Source organism: Triturus cristatus, chromosome 5_2 (genome assembly GCF_964204655.1).
Source record: "Triturus cristatus chromosome 5_2, aTriCri1.1, whole genome shotgun sequence".
In the NCBI taxonomy this organism is placed as follows: Eukaryota; Metazoa; Chordata; class Amphibia; order Caudata; family Salamandridae; genus Triturus; species Triturus cristatus.
In genome coordinates, this window is record NC_140588.1 from 1,098,618,994 (window position 1) to 1,098,640,568 (window position 21,575).

The 21,575-nt window shown below is 47.2% G+C and overlaps 1 protein-coding gene across 1 annotated transcript in view; it reads right to left on the bottom strand.

Annotated features, from left to right (window-relative positions):
- Window positions 1–1,464: 1,464 nt before the first annotated feature.
- LOC146829761 (nicotinamide N-methyltransferase-like) overlaps window positions 1,465–21,575 on the bottom strand; it is a 226,801-nt gene continuing 206,690 nt past the window's right edge. The window contains exon 3 of the mRNA XM_085608484.1: window positions 1,465–2,134. Within this exon, the coding sequence (XP_085464610.1) occupies window positions 1,699–2,134 (436 nt within the window). The 3' untranslated portion in view covers window positions 1,465–1,698. The remainder of the gene's footprint in view (window positions 2,135–21,575) is intronic.

Genomic DNA, 21,575 nt, shown 5'->3' on the forward strand with positions numbered 1-21,575 from the left:
AAATTGAGGCATTGGAGGGGTTGGCCCCAGTGGTTTTGGCACCTAAGGATAGGGGTAAAGCTAGCAGAATGTGTGTGGATTTGTGTGGTCTCAATCAATGGATCTGGGCAGACCGACAACCACTCTCCAACATTTCGGAATCTATTAGCATGTTGAAGGTGTCTATGATTTTCATTGTTTGGATCTCTCGTCGGCGTAGGACCAAGTGAAATTACATTGAGATTCAAGACATTTTACCTCCTTTGTGACTCCCTTGTGTGCTTATTATTTTATAAAATGCCGTTTGGTTTGGTTTGGTTTCAGCGGCAACCTGTTTCCAGAGAATAATGAAGCTGTTGCTTTGTGACCTAGTAAATGTCCTTTTTTTCCAAGCTGACATATTAATTTATGTCAAGGACGAATGTGAGCATGAGAATGTATTCAGAAGTATGCTGAAAAGACTGGGAGAGAAAGGACCTACCATAAAGAAGCAGAAATGTTGTATTGGAGTGATGTCTGTTACATACCTTGGACATGTGATTTCTGGTGAGGGTGTAACGCCTAAATTACAGTTGGCTGAGTGTATTGTAAAAGCTTTCAGTCCCTGTGATAAAGAGCTAGGCAGGTCTTTCCTGGGACTTGCTGAATTTTACTCAAAATTCATAAAGAGTCACTTAAAAAAGGGAATGCATTTCATTTGGACAAATGAGTGTGATGAAGTCTCTTACACTTCAGCTGCGAGAGGGACACAGAGGAAATGTCTCCAGTGACCTTGTGTGCCTATAACTTTGCAAATGTGTTTGTTCCTCAAGCATCTGGTTGCCAGCTGTCCGACCAAAGGACAGCTGGCAGGTGCAGCTAGCTCTGCATTATGCCTCCTCTCCTGGTTCTGTGAGACCCCACTTTTGTGTAAGTATAATAGTCAAAGAAAAACTGTTTCCAGGGCAGGCCAATGGTATGAGAGAGTTTGGGTGGGGGTTTACCCTTCCTAGCTGCACAGGTCTCCTCTCTAGAGAGGTGAATGGTACCAACCTGGGTCAACCTGACTGATGGGGGGGGGGGGTCAGACCCTACCGTGCAAAATTTGATTAGTCTGAGCCAATTCTAAAAGCAGATGCACAAAAATATAATTATCACTAATCCTCTTAACTTTCCTTCCTTCATACTTCTAAGTTGTGTTTAAAATAAAAATCAATATATGACACTCACTGCAGTAGCAGAAATTATCATTTTCATCTCCAAAATAAATATAAAGAAATCATCAGTGCATGCTCAACCTGCCCAATGGTATTTTATTTCCAGAGATGAAATGGATTTAATGTGGACTGCAGGCACCTTTATCATGAATACTGGGCACTAGTACACTCAGGCCTCTGGGTTAGGAAAATAGTTGCCTATATGAGGATCCACATCCATGGGATTTATAATTTAAAAAAAGAATACAAAGAGGTAGCAGTTCTCGAAAAAAAGGAATGCCCGGCACATAGGATGACATAATCATTTATTGATTGGATTTATACATCAGAGTACTCACTAATATTTCTGCTGACTATTATTATTCAGCATTCCATGCAGTTTGATTAAAATATTTTTTCAGCATTTTACTATGATTTTAAAGAAAATACTAAAGTCACCATGAAAAAAGAAAGGAATTTGATGCAGGGACAAACTGACTGATCAGTGTGCCCGTTGACAGTTTCCTCTTTATTTATTAGAATTTTACATTTCTCTTTCTTTGTGTGCTTTTAAAACAATAAACACTTTATAATCTGATATAGAGTACAAACTTTCATTTTTACGAAGACAAATGTAATCTTCTTGGACAACATAACCAGCCCCCTTGAGAGCATCCTTAAGAAAATCCTCATCCAAGCAGAGAATGGGAAACTTAACATCACCAATCATATAAAATGTTGCTTGGAGACATGTAATCATTATCAGATGTCCTCCGGTCTTTACCAGTGAAGAGACATTTTTTAGAGCCTGGCAGAATGACTTCTTGTCTGTGACAAAGTTCTCCACACAGTGTACCAGGAGCAGGCAGTCAGCCTGGGGCTGGCTGATGGGAGACAGCGGGTTACTGCTCATGACATCAAGTTTGAGAACTGTTTTTACTTTTCTTTGCAGCATGTTTTGGCTCTCAATCCATGTTTCACTGAAAGTAAAGACATACAATGTGATTAGCATGTTTTACATTTTTGACTGACATATGTTTTGCAGTCTGAAGATGGTTGCTATATAAAAATGTATAGACATTTTCAAGATGATTGCCTGGATGGCCTGTAGTCTGCATATTGTATCTCATACTTTTCTGGAGCAGTCTCTGCTTTGTGAATTTGAAGTCAATGCAGATATCATTGCATTTCTGCGTTAAACATTCTGGCACCAGTTTTGCCTTCTGGAATTAGTTGTTTTCTAGAGAAGCAAGAGCATTGTGAGCAAGAGCATTTTGTATATTTAGGAGTGGATTTCAAAGGGATTCCAAAACCAAAGCAATGCAAATGGGCTACATAGGTTTACTTTTACCATCAGTGCTTTTTTCCTCCACATCACACATAATTAAAGGAATGGCGTGGGAGCAGTCTTTTCTTGCCATCAATCAGCCCTCAATGCATCTCTAACCTCTTACCAACAAAAAGAACAGCAATTGCTATCAATCCAGGAGAAACATCTCCAAATTATCCTCAGAGCCCACAGATACACTTCTACTTTATTATCAGGACTCAACGCACAATAGCACAAACAGGTGTTTTTCCAGACTCTGATAACACCCAGCACTAGAAGACTAGTGTCTTAATACCTCCTCATTACCCTTAATCAGACACTAAGCTTATACACCAACCTCTAAGACAATCCTCTCCTCCTTCAAATGTCTTCCACCTCAAAACACCACCTAGACATTGCAGACTTAGTCCTTGATAATATTCTCAGCATATTCTCATAACAGACACCTGATTAAATGACACCTCAGAGATTAAAAAATACCCCTCATCAACTAGTTAGAGTGGCACTTATTTAGAGAAATTCACTTCTCCACCCTCCAATGTCTGTCAGTGCAAGTAAGGTCTATAAATATGAGGTACATATTTCGTTATCACCCTCTCAATAGTATCACTCTCTTTGGAAAACAAATAATATAATTTTGGATAGAAAAATGAAACTAATCTCCAATAACATCGTCTTAGGGTACTCAAATATTTACTAGGAAAATTGTGTTGGCAAATCTGTTGGCAAAACTGTTGCTCAAGTATTTTTCTTCCTATTCAAAAAGATCTCCATCAACTATGCTCCATGGCCAACTCATGTTTTAGCTGCCAAGCTTTGCCTAATAAGCATCTAGGAAGACTTCTTGAAAACTGAGATTCAGATCCCAGTAAATTGGACAGACAACCATTTACTTCATTCTTCTCTAATCCTTTTCCAAAATGGGTCGAAGCCATCCATCTTTGCTTCTACTGTCTGGCCAAATCATAAAATGGTCCCAGCTGAACTTTAGATAAACATACACATGGTCAATACAAGAAAGAATGCCAGAGAACATGAAAGAATTGACACTATCTATTTTGTAATTGTTTGAAGAAAATCTTGAAAAAAAGCATGACAAATTACTAGATACACCCAATCTAAATACGCAACACTTCTGAAATTAAAAGCCACCTGGCCATTGTTGAAATAAATCCCAATTGGAACTCATGCATTAGATCATGATGCTCAAACACAACCAAATGGATGGATCAACTAGTCAAATTTTTCTAATCTCACTTCTATAAAAAGAAAACTCAGGAGTAGATTTTGAAGATGTGAATAATAACCACTCTAAATTCTCTTCCCTGGAGCTACCCATAAACTGATGAAGGACAGGGTATGCAATGTTTTAAAAACAACAGAAGAAATCTAGGTATCTAGTTATAATTCTAATCTATTTGCAACAATTGCATATATGTCATATTGCACAGGCCCTGTTTTTCTGAGTATTTTTATAAAAATTATGCATTGTTTTATATATGTATATTATATATCTGTAGACCCACTAAGTTCCCTGATGTTTTTTTAAGAGAACAATTTGGTGTGATGTATGCGTGCAGCCACAGGCATGCTGGGGAACCGATCCTTTACTGTTTGAAGGCAGCAGTGGCACCAGGTGTTTTAATTAGTTGCAAGGTATTGGAAGACCCTGAACTGCCGCAAACTCCAGAGAAGATGTGACCTGCTGACTTAGTCAGGCCACAACTTCAAGGGAAGACGCTGTCTACTGAAACTGCACCTTCAGGTCTGCATATCACCGGTAATTGCAGTGGATGTAGGTGCCTGCAGGAACATATATATTTTTCATCAAAGGCTCTGTTGGCTAAGAATAACTGACAGTGTTCCCAATGTGGGGAATGTTGGGACATGTAGTTGCTCCATCAAAAACCATATGATTTCCTCCAACGGGAGTGAGGCAGCACGCACGTTGAAAACCTGCAGGCGAGCACCAAAGTTACTGGCATTTGAAGAAGGTATACTTGCCAAAATGCGTCATGCCATAGAAGGATAAATAAATCCCTGTAGACCCACTGAGTTCCCTGTTGTTTTTTGGAGAGAACAATTATATGTGTGTGTGTGTGTGTGTGTGTGTGTGTGTGTGCGTGTGTGTGTGTGTGTGCGTGTGTGTGTGTGTGTGTGTGTGTGCATTTGTGTGTGTGTATATCATAGCTCCATTTGACACCCTACTGCCGAACTCTGGACGGGTGAAATCACGTTAATAGTAAAAGGCTCTAACACGGCAGCACTCCAACATGGCAGCACTCACAGGACACTGTTAACGGCATAAAGAGCAAATGCATTTCAGCGAATCGCCTTCCTCAGTGCTCTGCTAGGCCACACCTCCAATGAAAAGTTGATTTTAAACTACTCATTCAGTGAATAGAGTGTAGCCATCAACTTAGGACTGTGTTCAATCGTGGTCTTTATTCCCACAATCTCTAGCTTTCATCTTCACATGTGTTGATTGATGTAAATTTCACGATAACAAATCGTTACTCAGTTCTTAAATGGTTCATTAGTTCACAGATGAACGCTACGTTGTTACTCACATGGCATGGCAGCAGTTTTTTCCCTGGCACATTGGCAAAATCCATTGTGAAGAAATTTTTACCCCCAAAGAAAAATTTAGAAATTGGATTTCAGAAAGAAATGCTAAGCACCATTTTTTCTTAAATGATGTAAGACACAAATGTATTTAAACATTGTATAAGTGTATGCATTGAGGCAGAAAATTACTTAGTATTTCTTTTATGTTTAGAACCAGGTAATTGCACTGTCACTTTAAAAAGGAGGTTACACAATGCAATGTTGTCATGTGATCAAGCAGGGATCTGCCGAAACACGTCATGGCGACTGACGTGTGTTGAAATAAATATAATTGCACCAAACCTGGGTCTACGCTCATTTGTTTCAGAGAAGACAGCAAAGAGCGGTTCGTGGCATATGTGCACCGGTTCCGACTTTCCCCAGTGACGTAGACCCCCTTCCCTAGAGTTGGCTCCGTGAGCAGGAAAGTTGCAGGCATCTGGTGGACTCTAGCGAGTATTGAGGCTTCGATCATCATGTGGTAACCCGGAAGCCGATCCTCAACGACCCGGAAACGGAAACACAAGGAGCCCCCTGCTGCAGAGTAACGTTGTCCCATGGAGGAGGGAGAAACTGTTGTGGTGCTGAGTTCGCCGGAGTGGACGCTCGGGAGAGTGGAGCCTGCGGAGGGGCTGCGCTGCAGGAGTTACTTGCTCAGACAGGTACGGGACTGATACGAGATAATCAGCAGGTGGGGAGGTGTGCAAACGTGAGTCCATCCACGGAGCAGGCTTGCCTGTGGGGGGGTTCCCTGTAAAAACCAATACGCCTTTGATATTAACACACCAGTATGTCGGCCGAAACGTTGCGAGACCGCGAAACTGCAGCGGAAGAAATGTTTGCAGATGCTCCTTTGGAGCCGCGAACAAATAGTAGAAGTGCCAGCGATGACAGCAGTGCTGGGGGGAAAAGCCTAAAAGAAAAGTATCAAGCATTGGAAAAACTCACGCGCAAGGAAACAGCAAAATGGTGGGAGTCCAAATCGTTACAAAAGTATTTGGATGTTGGACGTATCCCTAGGGGGTTGCGGATGATGATAGCACCCAGCGCTCCTGCCTCCCCGCACTGCGCTCCCGCCTCCCCGCACCGCGCTCCCGCCTCCCCGCAGACCCTCCCGACCGGCTCCCTTCTTATGACGTCCCCAGAGCGACCGCGCAGCGGACGCGCGCAGCGGGAGCACCGATTGAGCGCCGAAGGTGCGCCAAAGGTAAGCCCGTCTGTGCCCGTCCGCGACCGGATCGCGCCCAGCGCCAGGACCCCTGGCCCACGAGGACCCCGACCGACCCGCTTGACGTACACCGCCGCCACCCTCATCGCACTCAACACCGGCCGATTCCCAGGATGCTACCGAGCCACACCACGACGCACCCACGGACCCTTCAGCTGCCACGCCTGCAAGTTCACCTGCATCCGGACCTGCCTCGCACCAGCACCCGCCAAGTCGAACACCAGCAGCACCCACCTCAAGTGCATCCTGCTCAACACCCGCTCCGTCCACAGACACGCCATCGAACTCTGGAACCTCCTAGACGCCACAGCCCCGGATGTTGCCTTCCTCACGGAGACTTGGATGAACGCCTCTTCAGCTCCGGACATCGCCATCGCCATCCCAGAGGGCTACAAGATCACCCGGAGGGATCGCACCGCCAACCAGATGGGAGGAGGCATCGCCATCATCCACAGGAACACCATCCGTCTCACGACCAGCACCGACAACACCCTGACCACTGCCGAACACCTGCATTTCCAGATCCACACCGACCCGAAGACCACCCTCAGAGGCACCCTGATCTACCGACCTCCGGGACCACGCACCCAATTCAGCGAGGACATCGCCGACTTCGTCAGCCCGCATGCCCTTCCCTCCGCTGACTACATCCTCCTGGGGGACCTCAACTTCCACCTGGAGAACAACAACGACCTCAACACCAGCACCCTGCTCGACAACCTCGCCAATCTTGGACTCAAGCAGCTGGTGTCCACCCCCACCCACCTCGCCGGACACACACTCGACGCAGTCTTCTCTTCCTGCACAGACATCGACTTCAGCCACGCCACAGAGCTTCAATGGACGGACCACAGCTGCGTCCACTTCACCTTCAAAAGAACGACGACCCACCACCACCAGCAACAGGCTGCCCGCAGAAGCTGGAACAAGATCACAGCCGACCAGCTCGCCACCTCCCTGAGCCAGCACCCTCCTGCCAGCTCAGCGAACCCCAGCCAGGCCGCCGACAACCTCACGAAGTGGATCAGCAACTGCGCGGACGAGCTCGCCCCGCTGAGGACCCCGCCCATCAGACCCGGCAGCAAGAAAGCCCCATGGTTCACCGACGAACTCAAGAGCTCCAAGAAGAACTGCCGAGCCCTCGAGAAAGTCTGGAGAAGGGAACCTACACCGGACAACAGGACCTCCTTCAAGCTTGCCACCCGGAAGCACCACCAGCTGATCCGCGCCGCCAAGAAAACTGCATTCAAGGACCGGCTGGACAACAACGCACACAACTGCAAGGAACTCTTCAACATCGTGAAAGAGCTATCCAACCCCAGCGCAGGAAACAACGACATCACCCCATCGCAAGACCTCTGCAACTCCCTCGCCTCATACTTCCACAACAAGATCGCGGACATACACAACAGCTTCAACAACCAACCAACGCACACCACGACTGAACAACCACCCCCCACCACCACCCTCCACGCCTGGACCCCGATCAGCACCGAAGACACCATCCGCACGATGAACTCCATCCACTCCGGATCACCGACCGACCCCTGCCCTCACCACGTCTTCAACAAGGCCGGCGCTGTCATCGCACCCCACCTGCGAGACATTATCAACACATCCTTCGACACCGCCACCTTCCCCGAGAGCTGGAAGCACGCCGAACTCAGCGCTCTACTCAAGAAACCCACAGCGGACCCCACCGAACTCAAGAACTACCGCCCCATCTCGCTCCTCCCGTTTCCAGCCAAAGTCATCGAGAAGACCGTCAACAAGCAGCGGGCCGCCTTCCTCAAGACGAATGGATCCCTCGACCCCTCACAGTCTGGCTTCCGAGCCAACCACAGCACCGAGACCGCCCTCATCGCCGCCACCGATGACATCCGAGCCCTGATGGACAACGGAGAAACAGCGGCCCTCATCCTCCTAGACCTCTCCGCGGCATTCGACACTGTCTGCCACCGCACCCTAGTACAGCGCCTCAGCAACGTCGGAATCCAGGACAAGGCTCTGGAATGGATCATCTCCTTCCTCGACGGAAGAACACAGAGAGTCCGCCTACCACCGTACAAGTCAGAGGCCACCGAAGTCATCTGCGGCGTCCCCCAAGGATCCTCGCTGAGCCCCACCCTCTTCAACGTCTACATGAGCCCCCGAGCGGCCATCGCACGCCAACACAACCTCGGCATAATCTCCTACGCCGACGACACCCAGCTGATCCTCTCCCTGACCAACGACCCCGCCGCCGCAAGAGCCAACCTGCACGAAGGGATGACAGAGGTAGCCGAGTGGATGACGACCAGCCGCCTGAAACTGAACTCAGACAAGACGGAGGTCCTCATCCTGGGCTCTCCACCCTCCGCCTGGGACGACTCCTGGTGGCCTCCCGCCCTGGGCACCGCACCCAAACCGACAGACCATGCACGCAACCTGGGCTTCATCCTGGACTCCTCCCTCTCCATGACCAGACAAGTCAACAACGTCTCCTCGGCGTGCTTCAACATCCTACGCATGCTACGGAAGATCTTCTGGTGGATCCCCACCGAGACCAGGAAGACCGTCACCCAGGCCCTCGTCACTAGCCGACTGGACTACGGCAACGCCCTCTACGCCGGTACCACCGCCAAGCTCCAGAAGAGACTCCAGCGGATCCAGAACGCCTCAGCCAGACTCATCCTCGACATCCCACGAACCAGCCGCATCTCCGGACATCTGAGAGACCTACACTGGCTCCCCGTCAACAAAAGAATCACCTTCCGCCTCCTCACCCACGCACACAAAGCCCTACACGACCAAGGCCCGAGCTACCTCAACAGCCGAATCAACTTCTACGCTCCCAAACGCCACCTCCGTTCAGCCAACCACGCCCTCGCCGCGGTCCCCCGCATCCGAAGAGCGACTACAGGAGGAAGGTCCTTCTCCTACCTGGCCGCCAAGACCTGGAACTCCCTCCCGACCGACCTGCGCCTGACCCAAGACCACCTCTCCTTCAGGAAGAAGCTGAAGACCTGGCTGTTCGAGCAGTAGCGGCACCCCCCCCTACCCCCAGCGCCTTGAGACCCTACGGGTATGTAGTGCGCTCTAGAAATGTCTTTGATTGATTGATTGATTGATGGCACTCCCAAACCCCTGATGATGGCTGAATGGGCTCAATGTAACTTGGATTCCTCCCGGAGGCTAGTAGAAATACTGGTGAAATATGCAGACATTGACCGGGGGGATCTCTTAATTAAGATTGAGACCCTAAATGATGAAATCAACGAGCTGAGTGACCCACAACAACAAAAAACTAAAATTAAGTGAAGAAATGATGCTTAGGCTCCACAAGGAGGAAAATAAGATCAAACAACGAAAAACCTATAAATTTAGGAGGGACAAACAGGACTATGATAACTGGCAGATATTTACATTTGCCTGAAAATATGACACATTTCGGAATGCCAGAACTAGTAAACGTCAACAAGAAGGGAGCCATCCAGTACAAACATTGCCTGAACAGGAAGCTCCATCTACCTCGGACCTCAGTTCTGCGGTTGAAAGTGAGTCAGATGTAGAGGGCCGGGATGACCAGCCAAAACGCAATGTAATCAGGCCCACAATGGGGGAATAACTTGAGTACCTGAGACGTAGAAGGAGAGAAACCCTACGTCCAAGAAGTCAACCGGCAAAAAACGGCGCACAAGGAGCAGGAGAGAATGAAGGAGGGCAGCCAAACAACACAGGGAGCAAGCGGGGAGGACGGGGATGGGGGTCATGGAGAAACAAACAGACAAATTGATGGTGATACCCTCCCCTAGTCCTGATAATGCTAATACAATTATCAACTTGATGCAAATAAACCTAACTGCAGCAGAGAAACAATTGCTCTCTTTGAGGTTAACATATTGTCCTGAATCAAATTTCAATTACACCCAAACGAAGGGCAGATGTATACCAATTCATCAGAAAGTTAAAACTCCGCAAGTTCCACAAACTCCTACCACAAACCCAGATGGAATTGAGGCCTGTCACTGACATTGCCAGTACATCAGATTTAGTGGTTGCAGATTATGAACTACTAAGAGATCTACAGACATTGGATAATGGAACTGAAGCTTCTCAATACTCTAGCTACTCTAGCTAGCAGGGGACGGGTACGGAAGGATTTTCAAGACAGCCACCCCAGGGATCTGAGGTGATGATTTGGAAGAAACCAGTAACCATATTCAAAAATAAGTCTAAATTCACACCAGTCACAGTGAGAGACTCAGTTGATGCCTTTAATGAATTGGTTGTGGTGCAGATAAAGAAACGTAATATGACAATCAACAAAGAGAAAAGAAAAATTACTAACCATGAAAGAATGTATGGACAGTTGATGGCTAAACTCAAAAAGGAAGGGAATACGGTAATTAGAAATTCAGACAATGGGGGGAGCATAGTGTTATGGCCCCTAACTGATTATATAATGGAAACTTATAGTCAGCTAAACAATATTGAATGTTATCGCAAAAGCACCCCCCTCAAATTCAAAACTATGCAGGATCAGCTGTACACCAAGCTCTTGGCATGGAAAAGTTTGGGTATTCTTAATTTGGAAGAATTTAATTTTTTTAAAAAAGATCATCCGAAAACCCCTGTCATCTACTTCATCCCAAAGGTACATAAGAACATCGAGAGGCCACCAGGTAGGCCCATCATTTCAGCTTGTGATGGGCCTTTAGAGAACCTGTCAAGGTATATAGATTTCTTCTTGCAAGAACACGTTCATAGCTTGGAATCATACATACAAGACACCAGTGACTTCATATGTAAGATCCGTAATGTAATATGGCAAGATGGATATCAGCTAATTACCTTAGATGTGTCCTCCCTCTATGCTTGTATCAGAAACTGTGACGGCATGAAGGTGGTGGAACATTTTTTATCCAGAAGACCCATTGAGTACATGCAGCACAGCAGAATGTTAATGGACATGTTGGTTTTTTGTTTGGAAAATAATTACTTTTCGTTCAAAAAACAAATGTTCCAGCAAGTGCAGGGTGTGGCTATGGGGGCCAGCTTCTCCCCTAGCTATGTCTGTACATTTATGGGTTGGTGGGTGGAGCTGGTCCTAAGGGAACAATATGACTTAATCTATAGGGGGAAGGTGGTTTCCTGGTTACGATACATTGATGATTTGATTATTGTATGGAATGGAACTGTGACGGAAGCTAAATAATTCATTGACCAAATCAATGTAAACAATGTCAATCTTACATTTGCATCATGTATAAGTGACCAGAGTGTTTCATTCTTAGATGTAAATGTCACAGTAGCCAATAAAATCATAACTACTTCCCCATTCAGAAAGGAGACAGCTGGCAATACCCTGCTTCATGCGTCTAGTGCGCATCCCCCTCATTTAATTCATAGCATCCCCTACGGATGCTGTGATTTGCAGTAGCATCTCAGGATTGGAAAACCACCAATCTGAGAGCAAGACGCGTTTTCTGCAGCTGGGATTCAGCGCTAAAACCATTGATGCAGCCATCCGTAAATCAAGGTTCCTAGCTAGAGAAGATCTGTTGCAGTACAAAGACACGTCTCAAAAAACTCGGGATGAAAGTCTAGCTACTTCTACAGAACCAGTAAGACTCATCTTGACATTCTCCAGACAGGAACAACAATTGCGCAAAATCATCCAGCGCAATTGGCGTGTAGTCAGGGAAGGCCCCATCATAGGCAGCTCCCTTCCTAGATTTCCTTCAAATACATATAGGAAATCAGTGGCTAATGGCGAATGTTCTGGTAAAAAGTAGTTCAGAACACAAGGAAGGAGAGGGCTGGTTAACTGCAAGGAAGGGGTTCTTTAAATGTTCTTTAAATGTTCCAACTGTAAAGCGTGTGTCTATGGAAGCAACAGAACATCTTATTTGACTGCTTTCAGTGACAAGCAGCAGATGATCAAATACCACCTCACATGCAGAACTGACTTGCTGCTGAAGGTCCACTGCCCTCAATTCACTTTCTACCTCCTATTATCTGCAGTAGCACCTGCAAGGCCGGCCTGTTCTTCCCCCGGCCGGTGATGGTATCTGCGCAGGACGGAGCAGCCTAGCCATGAACCACGCTTTTCATTATCTGCTGTCCTGCTGGGGGCTACTTGTTTAATGGACAGAAGCATCCCTCTAGCCATCAGGAACATATTAGACCCGGGCTACATTGGAGGAATATGGTGCCCCTGGGGTCAGCTTGTGACGCTCCAGATTGCCTGCTGAGGGACCCCCCCATTCAAAATCAGGCCCTTCCCACTGGTCTACCTCTCTCAAAGGTGAGAAATTTCATTTTCATCACCATTTCCCTTTAGCATACAGTGAAGTACCCTAAGACTCCATAGACTTATTGAGCCTCCCTCCCCAACGTTCCTTGTTGACCCACCAGGTATTGGGCCCCAACTCTACTATCGGGCATTGCACATTTCTCTTAGCTTCTCAAATAACGTATACTGATTGACCCTCTCACAGTTCCCCTGCCTTTGTGACCCTTTGTAAAAACCGCTATATACCCATCATGGGCAGAGGGGACCTTAAACAGTCACACCTTCAAAGCCCCCAAGACCACCCACAGATCTGGGGCTTCATCTGACATGGAGTAAAAGCGTAATGCTACTCAACCCGCTGGCCCACTAAATGGCAATGCAGCAATCATGGCGGAGCTGCGGACAGGCTTCTGCGCCATGGATGCCACCCTTGACAGCCTGGATCACATGGGGGAGCACCTGGAACCGCATGGTTGCCGCCTGGATACTGTAGAGGAGCGCATATCTGGAGTTAAAGATAACACAATCAACATGGCACGTCACCTGGAGAAAACTGAGAGCATCCTACAAGTGGTAGCCATTACGAATGAACATTTGGAAGCCTGCTCATGTCATAATAAAATTCAAATAATGGGCTTTGCAGAAACAACAAATATGGACTTACCAGAGCTGTTTGTACAATCTCCAGAATCTTTTTCATCTACATTTATAATTGAGAAAGCAAACAGACCTTTGGGCCCTCGCCCCCCACAACCTATTGTTGCACGGCTCCTATGTTACAGAGATCGAGACACCACACTACGCTGAGCCTATAAACGATCACCTTTGCAATATTAGAATGCAGCGATTTCCATTTATACCAATTTTATGTTAGCTGTTGAGTGGGCTAGACGAAAGTTCAACAAGCGTGGACTCAAGTTCGGTACGCTGTTCCCCAGCAGGCTTCAGGTCACGGTGAACAACAAAGCCAAATTCTGCAACTGTCCAGCTGAAGTTGTATCCTTTTGTAAACAGGTGGGACCTGGCAGGTCTTCTCTAACTCACTTTACTCAGGAACGCTCCTCCCCTCAGCGGGAACATGTTTTCGAGGGCTGAGCTCCACGATCCAACTTCGGACACACCTGGTTGTTTCCATTTTTTCCCTGTATCCTTCAAGACACGTTTTTGAGGTTTAACCTCACCCGATTTGACTAAATCTTAAAGAACACGTTATAGAATAGGCAATGGTAGGGTCCCTATCGTGATCTCCCCTTTAGGAGAATTGGCCAAGAGTGGGTGGGTAGAAATGTTTTTTTTTTAATTGTGTGTGTTTGTTCTTTTCTTTTTCTGCTTTTGTACTGTTCTCCCTAGGCCAGACACAACGTACCGGGATTCTATACTAGACTCAATGATAGTCACCTGAATGACAGGGGATAATAAGCAGCAAGTCAATCTTGCGCTTCTCTCAACATTAGAGGACTTCACAACCCTCGCAAGGGTAAACAGGGGTTATCGTTAGGGGTGGGCGGAATTTGCGAAAGCGACTTTCGCAAATTATTGCGAAAATGTTTAAAATCTCCGCAAACACGCGGAAATATCGCGAAGATGCGGACGTTTTTTTCCCGCCCGTTCGCGGTATTTTCTGTGTGTTCGCTGCTCGCCAACTTACCCATGCGGTTGCTTGCGGGCACGGCCATCTTGTTTTCACTCTTCTTGCGGTGCACCGCGAGAAGAAAGACGTGATCGCGCGACGCATGACGTTACTGCGGGCGCAAACTGTCGCGAGACAGCGCAAATGGCTACCAACAATCCAACATCTTGTGGAGAACGCGACCGGATCGGGAAAACTTGTCGGCGAACGCGGGGATTCAGGTAAGGCGATCGCGCGCGCGCGAGAATGTATTATTTTACAGCGCGAGCAAGAACCAAATTATCGCTAAACTGCGGAATGCGGAAATTTTGACATTTTCGCGCTCTCCGCGGAACGCGAAAATGTCAAATTATCGCAATTTCCGCGAGCGGAACGGAAATTTAGCCCAGGCCTAGTTATCGTATTCGAACCGCCACAGTATAACAGTGGCTTCCCAGCAGGAAACACACATTCCCCACAAATCCTCCCCCTTCATTGATACCTCCTGGGAGACCCATAGATACTTCTCTAATTACAGCTCCTACTCCCATGGTGTCTGCATATAGATTCCCTTCCATCATCAGACTACCTTTACTGACACACAAGGAGTCACCGGTACTCTACTGAGAAGGCGCGTCTTGCTCTTAAATATATACACCTCCAATGTTGATGAACCTTTCTTTTTTCATCATCTATTGCCCTTCTAGGCAGCTTTGACACTGATGTTATAATATTTCAAGGCGATCTAAACCTAGCAATCGACCCCCAACTTGATACCACCAGCATCTGCCCAAGTGGCAAACCCCCACACGTTGCGAGGCTTTCACAAATAACACACGCCTATTCTCTTATAGATGCCAGGTGCTCTTATTGTCCACGCACCCTGTGCTATGCCTTCCATTCAGCCCCACACGTGATATGGAGTTGACTAGACTAGTGACACCTGTCTGTACACACCAGCCTCTGGATACATATTAAGATACGGTGTCGTAGTCTTTTAGATCATGCCCCAGTCTGACTGACTCTCACATTGCCATATGGGGGCGGCTGGGAACTCATATGGTCTTTTCCTTCCACTGCTCTACTCAACACGGTGTTCCATTCCAAATTGCGGGAATCGATCCTTGACTATTTTAGGCTAAATACCAGCACTGTTGTCACCCAGACCATGTTGTGGGATGATTTTAAAGCTTACATCCTAGGGATCTGTATTTTAAAAAGACGCCAGAATTCTCTGGGCCCTATGTAAGGACCTGGGCTGAATTGAGGCTGATTTAGTGGCCCTCGATTAATCAAACTGGGCAAACCCCAATTCCTCCTACTTATCTAAACGAAGTCTGTTACTGACGGCGTTCCAGACCTGCCGGAGATGGAGTCTGCTTACCTCGGAAAGTACACAAATTGCCACCGTTATGGTGAAGGGGAGTGCCTTGGTCACACACTGGCCCGCTTCCTTTGCTCTACTCGGTAGCGGGGATGCATTACCAGACTACACCTCTCTGACAGTTCTCAGGGCATGGCGAATGAGGATATTCTGCATGAGCATCTCTCTTATTATAAATCAATATATAGTACATTCCTTGACCCTGATGATACAACAAGACTGGTTTACTTTGAGGAACTAGCAATGGTCTGGCTTACCGCTGGTCAGTCACATTTATTTTTTGAGCCCTTCACTTCAGAAGGACTCGCCTCAGCCATAGACTCACAGACAGGATGGGTCCAAATCCCCCAGACTGGACGGCCTTTCAGGTTCTTTCTATAAAGCATTTAAGGGTATCCTTATATCACACCTCCCCCCTCTTCGATAGAAGTGGCAATCTTCCTGCTCCTGAAACTGAAAAAAGACCCGGCACTATGCACCTTCTATCGGCCCTTGACCCTTCTAAATTTTGATAGCAACATCCAGGCCAAAGCAATGGCTAACAGACTCTCACTGCTGCCATCACAAATATTATCCCCAATCAAAACGGGGTTCATACCTCAAAGATCCATATCGTTAAACCTAAGTACTGTTTTTTTTGGTGCTGACCAGAATGTAGCTGGAAATACCATCTGCAGTTGCCCTTTTTTAATGCGGAGAAGGCTTTTGATTCTTTGGAATGGCCTTTTCTCTATACCACGTCCCCCCACAAGTCATAGCTTTGGTCTCCTAGCGTGCCGTGGTCCGAGTATGAGTGCAGCAGCTGCCTCCGACAATGACACAACATGATCAACACCACACGCATGCTTCATCGCAGCCTGCCTCCTAGCTTCTACCTTCTGCAGCCTGCATCTCCAATGCACACACCTCCAAGACAGCCTCGGTTGGTTGCCATTACTGCTGAGCTGGGCCACGGGCTGCTGCCTGCTGTGAAGGGTGGTGCTGGAGGCTCTGAGGTAAGGTTAAGGATCAGCTCCTTGAGTTCTCTGACCTGGCTTGGGATGCGAGGTATCCTGACCCAGTGAAGACTGACAAGGACAGTGGATGGTCAGTGGAGCAAGGAACAAGATGGGCAGGCATACTACTGATGCTGGTTTGATGGCCATTGCAGTTGCTGTGCAGGTAGTAGCTGCAATTACACAGGTAGAAAATGGGCCAGATCCGGGCCCTAAAACTGGAGACAGTGAGCCGCCCGCTCTGATCACCACCTTACCGCCCTCTAATCAATACCTAAAAATCTGAAAACCCTCCAGAGCTGACCATGAGATGGTGAGTAGAGCCCACTCTACCTGCAGTACATCCCCCGGCAGTGCATACCACCCATCCACCTCTGCCTTCCACAATCATTGTGATCCTTCAACCCTTCTGGCATAGGCATTAAGCAAGTACCGTGCCCCACAGCAGGGGTGTAGTATAGCAAGCAGACTTTATCTTCCAGCACAACCCAAGAGAGGCAAGGGGGGCCGCTTCAGGTAGCTGTGGCTGATGGTAATTCACAGATGCGGCCTGCACAAGGCTGGTGTAGCTTGTGTTCACTGCACTACCCACTCCCGCTGCACCAGTAACTGTAACTGGCTTCCCTATCCCCACGGGCCAGCATCAATCCAAGAAAGAATCTAAGGAGACTTAAAGAAAATAAGGACATATAAAAAAGGGACAAAAAAAGGACACAAAAGGACACCAATGAGACATAAAGCCCAGCTAAGTTGGGTAAAGCCTGGAGGTTGAGGCCACAGTCTGACAAACTCAGAGCCACTCAAGGACACAGGTGGTTTACTAAGTCTGCACTTGCTCATGCCCCTCTCCCCAAGTGACCTCTCAGTGGAGGGGTGTGGTGCATACCTCTACAGAAGGGAAGGGCTGATGAAAGTGTGAAAGAGGTTCCAGGCACATGCAGCTCTTCTGCCCTACACCCTTCTCTCAGTTCCACACCCAGTCTCCAGCTCACACAGCTCAAACTGATAGTCTGTCATAGAGTCCCCTCATACCTGGCACTAGTCTACCAGGCTACTTTATTACAGTAGGCAGATGAAAAGACAGACACTACTTGGTCTACTTTGCCCACTCTGCATAGACATGCACTCTGGAAAACCACGGGGTGGGCGGCAGCTCAGAAGAAGAGGAGGGCAGACCATCCTGAACTTTCAGCTATATCAGATCAGATACTTGACTTAACACCAACAACACCAATAATAGTCCTCCAAATAGACCAAGCAGCACATCTAACCGCAACCAGTTAATCAGGAATTATCGCTCCTCTCTCCCAGCCAAAGATTACATTCAAATGTAATTTCCTAAAAAATGCTGGGGCAGCTTTCTTCTCCGGCAACTCAAGTCTGAAGGGATAACTGATCCCTCTAAGCCCCACAGTGACCATATGCAAGGGAGACCTAAATCCAGCATGTCCTCGGCTGAAAGCAACGCCAGGAACAAATATATTAGGGGGGCCCTCCAAAAGGAAGGCATCCCTGCTCTCAGCGCTGCCTTGGGTTGGGTGGAAGCTCAGCCTGCCCCCTTTGGCGCTAAATCTTGTGGGTAAGCCGGTCCAGAACAAGAGAATAAAGAGGAGCAGAGAGTGATGTAGCCTCAAATTCAAAGTTGTAGGGGAGCCTATTACAGCCTTCATTCAATTCATCACTGGGTGGACAAGACTGATCCCACCTATTCACTCAGAGAGAGGGAGAAAAGAAGAAGCAGGCAGCCCCTGGAGACAAGGTACGCTTCACTCCACTGACAACGATACAACAAGAGAAGGCATCACCACCCCTGATGATCTGACTAATCCAGGAAGAAATAAAATCACAGGTAAATGGATTCAAACAATTGACACCCATCGACAAAGACTCACAAAATCTTGCAAAAGATCTATTTTACCTCCTCTTAAAGGAATGGGAGATTATGTTCTCATCCTATGGAAATGATTCACTGAAAACACCAGCCACACAGAAATCCCAAAAGAGGAACCAAAAGGACAAGAAGAGTCGCTCTTGACCACAGCTCTTGGCATCCTGCAAAAGTCACTGGAAGCAAAGTCTTTTCAAGCCAACAAAATGGACATACAGGTGAGCCTCTTAAACACCCTAGCTCTGTATGTAGCCAGCATTGATGAAAAGATTACAAAGCTAAATATTCTGATAAAATGTGCCCAGGCGGAAGCTGTGGGTTCCTTGCAAACGTGTAACTGCTCCCCGTCCTTGAGAACTTAAGCTCACTCCCAGAGGTGATGCCAAAACTAGTGGGTGAGCTGAAAGTAGCAGTGAACGCAAAACCTCAAAAGTTCAAAGGTGGGGCCTCAGAAGGGGGACGAAAAACTGAAAGTGGACACCAGGCCAGTCAAAAAGATGGGATAATAGTTGAAATGGTAACTGTGGTCAGACACCTGCAGCAACAGTCTAAAAATAAGTAGCTAATTTGAAGGCAACTGTTTGCACACATCACTTGGCGAATGCACTCTTGAGGTCAAATCTGCCTCTCTAGCTGGGCCTGACAGGGCATACCTTGCTGATGAAGAAGTGTCCAAACGCAAACGTTCAAAATGAAGGAAGGGTCACGACAAAAAGGTGATTCTGAACCACAATTGTGTGCCCTACACTCTGTTTCAAACAAGGAAATGCTCAGCTCTCTCCATTCTGCCCAAGGACCAACATCAGCCCAGCCGCCTGGAAGCTACTCCTACTCCCTTGATTCAAAATACCATGGAATACTCTAAAGCGCACACCCCACCAGACGTTGCGTACTTAGCTATGAGTCTACAACAGTAAATAGGGAGCCCCTTGCAACTGAGGGAAAAATAGTAAAGCAAGACCGCACTAATCTAGTCCCGGGCACATTGGCAGGAGCTCTAGCATCTGGTTGAATAATCCGCTATCCAGCTGGAACAGGACAGTCAGGCACCAAAAGATCCATACTGCAGAATTTGACGAAGTAAGTATCTTACACAACGTCAATGGCCCAGTCACTATGAGTCAAAAGGAGTCTCACCCCCCTCAGGTACCCGTGAGAACGGCTACCTCAAACTTGGACTCCAACCTTCATGAAGGGGCCTACTTTCACCTCTCAACAACCAGCCCGATAAAAAAAGTGGGATGACAGTCACTTTTCACAGGCTTGTGGGAACAGCCCCGGCTGGTTCTCTTCACCTGTACCTACTGAGCCCAATCTCACACCCTTCCAGCTTTCAACAAGGGACATGCAAAAACTAGGCCTGGGCAAAAATTTCGTTCCGTTCGCGGAAATTGCGATAATTTGACATTTTTGCGTTCCGCGGAGAGCGCGAAAATGTCAAAAATTCCGGTTTCCGCAGCTTGGCGATAATTTGTTTCTTGCTCGCGCTGTAAAATGATACATTCTCGCGCGCGCGCGATCGCCTTACCTGAATCCCTGCGTTCGCCGACAAGTTTTCTTGATCCGGTCGCGTTCTCCATGAGATGTTGTATTGTTTTTAGCCATTTGCGCTGTCTCGCGACAGTTCGCGCCCGCAGTGACGTCATGCGTCGCGCGATCACGTCTTTCTTCTCGCGATCATGCACCGCGAGAACAACTCAAAACAAGATGGCCGCGCCCGCAAGCAGCCACATGGGTAAGTTGGCGACCCGCAACCATGCAGAAAATCGCGCGAACATGCCGGAAAAAAACTTCCGCATCTTCGCGATATTTCTGCTTGTTTGCGATAATTTTAAACATTCTCGCGATAATTTGCGAAGGTTAATTCCGCAAATTCCGCCCACCCCTAGCAAAAACCTGCTAGAGTACAAGATGGCGGTCCAGATACTATGCAACCGCAAACTGCAACTACCTGTATGTTATTATATCCAGAATATAAGTGTCCATTTGATATTTAAATTGTGGTAACAGACTCAAACTAATCCGAGCCATGGGCATGTTTGGAGAAGTCAAAAAGCAAGAGATCATATGCATGGAGTTCATCACTCCTGGGCCTGGCCAGAACAACACAACAACTAAAGCAACCTGTAGAACAAGAGAGCTAGCCATGAAAGTCCTGGGTTACACTGATACCTTCAAACAGTGGAGCATCATCATCACCTCACTATAGGAATCCGGATACCCATACATTTTTGGAAAACCTGATGAATGAGGTCAAAACAACAGCTCAGCCCAGATTTGTCTACTCGGTCCTCAAAGGTACATCAGGCAAAACTTTGGCCATGAAAAAAACGATGGCCCTGCAGGGCAGAGAAAACTGGGCATGGCTGTCCGGAACTCGACTACTACGTTGCCACAGCAGCTATTTAACTGGACCCTCTGAACGGCCAATTAAGATATGCTCTTGGAACATCAGCGGATTAGCAAACAAACTGGGTGACCAGGGCACTCTTTCATATCTACGCTCCTTTGAAATTGTCTTATTACAGGAGACTTAGACACAGAAGCTCACCATCTGTAGGGCTTATCTAATCACTCCATTCCTGCTCCTAAACAACAGAAGGATGGCTGCAGCAGTGGTGGCCTTGCAATATATGTATCCACTACTAGTGCACTTCACTCCTGACAACAAAACTATAGGGCTACACATAGTGGGTATAGCTCTCAAAACAACTAATGGCCAGCCAAAGAGAATAACCTTGATAAATGTTTACATCAGCCCTATTCTAAGTTCAAGGGCAGGCCTCTGTAAGAAGCTGATCAACATTATCTTAAACCTCATATTAGAGAATGCCAGTATGGACATAATAAAATCCAGTGATTTCAATGTGTTGCTAATGAGTGAGCTACCCTCAAATAAGATAATGGAGGCACAAGACAGCCATTGGGTAGTTCAATCTCAGGACCCCCCAGGATGGCACAAAGAGGACAGTAGAGAATGGACACTTCAAGGAAACCTGGAACATCTTGGCCTAAGAGCCCTAAATGGTCGAATATTCCCTGACAAACAACCTGGCATCTCATACTTAACAAATACTGGGGCATCCTTTATGGACTACACTTT